Here is a 6,777-nt window from a genome sequence, read left to right as displayed (position 1 = left end):
TAGACCTTTACAATCATTCACCATTCATTGACACCCAGAGCAACTTCCAGTCCTACAAGCTCCATTCATGCTTAAGTGCCCTATATAGGTATACCAACTTTTATCTTTTATACTATATTTTTACTGTATCTTTTCTATGTGTAGATATGTTTAGATACACAAATACCTCCCATTGGTTTACAATTGCCTACTGTATTCTATACAGTACCATGCTGTACAGGTTTGTAGCCTAGGAGCAATAGGCTATACTATATAGCCTAGGTATGTAGCAGGCTATATACTATCTAGGTTTGTGTAAGCACACACTATGATGTTCAAAGATAAAATTGCCTAATGGCGACCCATTTATCAGAACATATCCCTGTCATTAAGCAACACATGACTGTGTGTGTGTGTGTGTGTGTGTATGTGTGTGTGTGTGTGTGTGTGTAGAGACAGAGAGATTGGGGGCGGGAGGTGTGGAGTGAGTCTGCAAAAAAAGTAAGGACAATTTAGCTTCTTCCTTTCCAATTTGGATGTTATAATTTTTCTCTTGCCTAACTGATCTGGCTACAACTTCTAATACTATGTTGAATAGAAGTGGCAAGGGTGAACATCCTTGTCTTGTTCCTGATCTCAGGAAAAAAGCTTTCAACTTCTCCCTGTTGAGTATGTGTTAGCTGTGAGCTTCTCATGTATGGCCTTTATTATGTTGAGGTATATTCCTTCCATACCTAATTTGTTGAGAGCTTTTATCTTGAACAGATGTTAAACTTTGTCAAATTTTTTTTGACACCTGTGGAGATGATCATATGGTTTTTGTCCTTCAATCTGTTACTGTGGTATATCACATTTTTAGATTTACATATGTTGAACCATCCTTGCATCCCAGGGATAAATCCCACTTGATCATGATTTATGATCCTTTAAATGTGTTATTGAATTTGTTTGTAAGTACTTTGTTGAGAATTTTTACATCTGTGTTCATCAGGGAAACTGGCCTGTAATTTTCTTTTCTTTTTTTTTTTTTTTTTTTTTTTTGAGAGGGAGTCTTGCTCTGTCGCCCAGGCGGGAGTACAGTGGCCGGGTCTCAGCTCACTGCAAGCTCCGCTTCCCAGGTTTACGCCATTCTCCTGCCTCAGTCTTCCGAGTAGCTGGGACTACAGGTGCCCGCCACCTCGCCCAGCTAGTTTTTTGTATTTTTTTAGTAGAGACGGGGTTTCGCCATGTTAGCCAGGATGGTCTCGATCTCCTGACCTCGTAATCCGCCCGTCTCGGCCTCCCAAAGTGCTGGGATTACTGGCTTGAGCCACTGCGCCCGGCCAATTTTCTTTTCTTATAGTGTCTTTGCCTGGCTTGATATCAGGGTAATGCTGGCCTTGTAAACTGAGTTGGGAAGTATTCCCTCCTATTCAGTTTTCGGGAAGAGTTTGAGGATTTATATTAATTCTTTAAACGCTTAGTAGAACTCAGTAGGGAAGCCATCAGTTACTTGGATTTTCTTTGATGGGAGATCAATTTTCGTACTCATTATTGACTTGTTGACTTTTTTTTTTTTTTCTTTACTGTTCAGCCTTGATATGTTGTATGTGTCTAGGAATTGATTTACTTCTTCTAGGTTATCCAATTTGTTAGTGTATAATTATTCACAGTGGTCTTTTATGATCCTTTGAATTTCTGTGATATCAATTGTAATATGTCCCCTTTGAGTCTTTTTTTCTTAGTCTAGCTAAGGGTTTATAAATACTATCTTTTCTATTGTTTTTCTAGTATCTACTTCATTTCTGTTCTGATTTTTATTATTTTCTCCTTCTACTAACTTTGAGTCTAATTTGTTCTCCTTTTTATACTTTCCTGAGGTGTCATTAATTGAGATCTTTCTTCTTTTTTGATGTAGGCATTTATTGCTATAACCTTCCCTCTTAGAACTGCTTTTTGCTGCATGGTATGTTTATGTCCAATTTCATTTGAAAAAAAAAAATATATATATATATATTTGAGACAGGGTCTTGCTCTGTCACCCAGGCTGGAGTACAGTGACATGAATATGGCTCACTGTAGCCTCAACCTCCTGGGCTCAAGTAATCCTCCCAACTCAGCCACCTGAATAACTGGGATCATAGGCACACACCACTAGGCCTGGCTAATTTTATTTTTTGTAGAGTTGGGTGTATGCCCGTATCAGCCATATTGGCCTGATATGCTCTGTTGCCATGTTGCTCAGACTGGTCTCGAACTCCTGAGCTCAAGCAATACTCCTGCCTTGGCTTCCCAAAGTGCTGGGATTAACAGGTGTGAGCCATTGTGTCTGGCGGAAGGTAAATTCCCCTCTTAATTTCTGTTATTCATTGGGTGTTCAGGAGCATGTTGTTTTATTTCCAGGTATTTGTCTGAGTTTTAATACACTGGCTAAATTATTACCATACAGCTGTATGGTAATATATATTTTTATAATTGTATACATAAAGAAAACCCACTACATTTCATATGTTGGCCATCTTAAGCCTTACTTGACTAATATATGTTTTAATAATTACTATTTTACAATTTTATTTCAGATGAAAGGTAAACTTTAAGAAATAAAGTAAACCTGTTAAGAAGTTACCCATTTTTACTGGACCCTTTCCTTACACCATATACAAAAATTAACTCGAGATCGATCAAAGATTTAAACGTAAAACCCAAAACAACTGAGTTTTTTGAGTTAAAAAACCCAAAACCCAAATGAGTTTTTTTTTTTTTTTTTTTTAGAGACAGGGTCCCACTATGTTGCCCAGGCTTATCTTGAATTCCTGGGCTCAAGTGATCCTCCCACCTCAACCTTCCAAAGTGCTGGAATTACAGGCATGAGCCACTGTGCCTGGCCGGAAGTTATGTTAAGAGCACTAGTTGAAGACAGTATTTTATTTACTTTTGGCTTTGGGATGATTTTTTTTCCTTCAAGTTCAGGGATACATGTGAAGGATGTGCAGGTTTGTTACATAGGTACACGTGTGCCATGGTGGTTTCTGCAGATCATCCCATCACCTACATATTTTGCCCAGCATCCATTAGCTCTTCTTTCTGATGCTCTCCTTCCCCCACCATCACCAATAGGACCCAGTGTGTGTTGTTGCCTGCCATGTGTCCATGTGTTCTCATCTATCAGCTCCCACTTGTAAGTTACAACATGCAGTGTTTGGTTTTCTGTTCCTTTGTTAGTTTGCTGAGGACAATGGCTTCCGACTCCATCCATGGCTCTGCAAAGGACATGATCTCATTCTTTTTTATGGTTGCATAGTATGCCATGGTGTATATGTACATTTTCTTTATCCAGTCTATCATTGATGGACATTTAGGTTGATTCCATGTCTTTGCTATTGTGAATAGTGCTGTAATGAACACACACATGCATGTATCTTTATAATAAAATGATTTATATTCCTTTGGGTATATGCCCAGTAATGGGATTTCTGGGTCAAATCGGATTTCTGCCTCTAGGTCTTTGAGGAATCACTACTCTGTCTTCCACAATGGTTGAACTAATTAAACTCCTACCAAGAGTGTGAAAGCATTCATTTTTCTCCACAACCTTACCAGCATCTGTTGTTTTTTGACTTTTTAATAGTAGCCATTCTGACTGGCATGAAATAGTATCTCACTGTGATTTTGATTTGCATTTCTCTTGATGATCAGTGATGCTGACCTTTTTTTCATGTTTGTTGGCTGCATGTGTGTCTTCTTTTGAGAAGTGTCTTTTCATGTCCTTTGCCCACTTTTTAATGGGGGTTTTCCTCGTAAATTTAACTTCCTTGTAGACTCTGGATGTTAGTCCTTTGTCAGATGGATAAATTGAAAAATTTTTCTCCCATTCTGTAGGGTGTCTGTTTACTCTGATGATAGTTTATTTTGCTGTGCAGAAGCTGTTGGATCCCATTTGTCAATTTTTGCTTTAGTCGCAATTGTTTTTAGCGTTTTTGTCATGAAATCTTTGCCCCTGCCTGTGTCCTGAGTGGTATTGCCTAAGGTTTTTATTGTTTTGGGTTTTACGTTTAAATCTTCGATCGATCTTGAGTTAATTTTTGTATATGGTGTAAGGAAAGGGTCCAGTAAAAATGGGTAACTTCTTAACAGGTTTACTTTATTTCTTAAAGTTTACCTTTCATCTGAAATAAAATTGTAAAATAGTAATTATTAAAACATATATTAGTCAAGTAAGGCTTAAGATGGCCAACATATGAAATGCAGTGGGTTTTCTTTATGTATACAATTATAAAAATATATATTACCATACAGCTGTATGGTAATAATTTAGCCAGTGTATTAAAAGCTGAAATAAATGTAAAAGACCTCCCCCTTTCCTACAACCAATGGTATCCATTAAAGTCACCATTAAGAATTTCTTATATATCTACTCTAAAATATTCCAGGTACATATACGTAAGCATCTGCTGCCTCACCTCACCTCCACGTTATCTACTATTCTTGGTGTTTTTCACTTAGTAATATACCTTGAACTTCATTCCAAAAAGCTAATATACTTTTTTTGTTGTTTTAAATAGCTGTATCATACTCTTGAACTCTATTCCCCCTTTAATAGATGTTTAGATTGTTTTGACATTTTAGCTACTAGAAACAACTTCACAATAAACATCTTTGGACATTTACCTCTGTATATCCCACAAGCTATTTGCCTATAAGTGCCCTTTTCAAATTAAATGGAATATGAAGTTAACAGTTTGAAAAAAGGCTGCCAATATGCTCTCCAAAACTGTGTCAATGTGCTATTGTTTTCTGAAATGCAGTTATAAGAAAATATATATTTAGTTTATAACTTTGGAAACATCAAGTAACATTAAAAATCCTAAGAAATCGACCGGGCGCGGTGGCTCACGCCTGTAATCTCAGCACTTTGGGAGGCCGAGGCGGGTGGATCACGAGGTGAGGAGATCGAAACCATCCTGGGAAACCATCCTGGCTAAAACGGTGAAACCCCGTCTCTACTAAAAATACAAAAAAATTAGCTGGGCGTGGTGGTGGGTGCCTGTAGTCTCAGCTTTTAGAGAGGCTGAGGCAGTAGAATGGGGTGAACCCAGGAGGCGGTGGAGCTTGCAGTGAACAGAGAATGCGCCACTGCACTCCAGCCTGGGCGACAGAGCAAGATTCCGTCTCAAAAAAAAAAAAAAAAAAAATCCTAAGAAATCATCTGACATTGACTCCATTAGCTATTTTTAATTATTTTCATAACTAAAAATAGAGTATGAGTTTTGCAGACAGACAGACATAAGTTCAAGCCCCAGATTTGGCACTTAGGACTTGCGTAACTTTAAGATATAGGGTCTTACTCTGTTGCTCAGGCTGGAATGCAGTAGCTCACTTTAGCCTTGACCTCCTGAAGTGAAGTGATCCTCCTGCCTCAGCCTTCTGAGTAGCTGACTACACATGAATGCCACTATGCCAGGCTAATTTATTTTTTAAATTATTTATTTATATATTTTCAGAGATGGAGTCTTGCTATGTTGCTCAAGCTGGTCTCAAACTCCTGGCTTCAAGTGATTCTCCCACCTCAGTCTTCCGCATAGCTGGGATTACAAGCACGAGCCACAGTGCATGAGCTGTGTGATCTTGAGCAGACTATTTAATCATTTTTAGCCTTGATTTTTGTCTTTTCTTTGCAAAATGGGTAAAATAATAGTTCGTGCTAATAGGGTTACTATGAGGGTTAGTATACGAAGTGTTTTTTGAATAGCCAAACAAAGCATGTGTTTAACTCATAATGTATGACCTAAACGGTTAACAATAGAAGCGTATATCTACTTATATTTCAAAAAAAACCAGTGAATATTACAAATCCCCGTGAATGAACTGATTATTTTCTCTGAGTCTTAATTCCTAAGAATATGGAATCTTCACCTGAACTCCTCATAATCAGAAAGTGTTGATTTCTGGGCAGAGATTACTATGAAATGCAATTCATTCAGGCTCAAAGTACTTTAGTAAATTATAAAGTAGTAATTAAAAGAAGAGAACTTTAATAATGATGAGATAGGGGTTTAAGTTTATAAGACTGCCATGTTATTGTGTACTTCTCTATCTATGATAAAACCATTTCCAAGACAACATTTTAATAATGTTGGCTAGTGATTTATAAACAATATTAACTTGAGAATGGCTATAAAAAGCAAATATAAAACTTCAATGTTGCAGCTGATTTCAAGCATTCCTGTTAATAGATTCTAAGTACCAAGATTTCCCAGAGGTATGATCACCTCAAATGTTCTCTCTCTATAGGAAATTGAAACATGCCCAATTTGAGACATCAAAAAACATTTAAAATAGACACCACAAAATGTATCTGTAGTTTAAAGGTCAAATTTATTAGGAGATTAAGCGATGTGTATTATACATGGACTATAAATACTGCACAGCTGACTTTATTCACAGTCAAGCACAGATATAGTCAGTGCCAACCTATTTTGTGGATACTCTTGTTCTTTTGTTCCAAGAAAAGTTTGCACCATAAGACTTGGACTTGGGTTTTGGAACCTTCCTCTCTTCAACGTCATAGCTCCATCCTAGGAGGAAAAAACAAAGACAAATCCACAGAAACAGAATTAAAGAGGATACCTGAAAAGCACAGCAAGCAGAGGCTAGCTTTTGTAACTCAATGTTCACTTATCATCAAGAGTATATGTCAACACATCTGAGATACACTTACTATTTGTTCCCTTATAATCCTCTATGAGAAAAGGTGCCAAAAGATTGCCTACAGATTATTTACCATATCTCAAGTTAAAGATGTAAACTATGATTCAGTTT

The 6,777-nt window shown here is 37.2% G+C and overlaps 1 protein-coding gene across 4 annotated transcripts in view; it reads right to left on the bottom strand.

Annotated features, from left to right (window-relative positions):
- Positions 1-6,314: 6,314 nt before the first annotated feature.
- Positions 6,315-6,777, bottom strand: part of NDUFS4 (NADH:ubiquinone oxidoreductase subunit S4) — a 125,946-nt gene continuing 125,483 nt past the window's right edge. For all 4 annotated transcript variants that reach the window (XM_033179556.1, XM_033179557.1, XM_033179553.1 and 1 more), the window contains one exon: positions 6,315-6,533. Coding sequence is in view for 3 of the 4 variants with exons in the window: in XM_033179553.1 (XP_033035444.1) it covers positions 6,430-6,533 (104 nt within the window). In the remaining variant the exon portion in view is untranslated. The remainder of the gene's footprint in view (positions 6,534-6,777) is intronic.

Source organism: Trachypithecus francoisi, unplaced genomic scaffold (genome assembly GCF_009764315.1).
Source record: "Trachypithecus francoisi isolate TF-2019V2 unplaced genomic scaffold, Tfra_2.0 Lachesis_group2, whole genome shotgun sequence".
Lineage (NCBI taxonomy): Eukaryota > Metazoa > Chordata > Mammalia > Primates > Cercopithecidae > Trachypithecus > Trachypithecus francoisi.
Note: the sequence above shows the minus strand (reverse complement) of the source record. Positions and strands in the feature narration are given on the sequence as shown.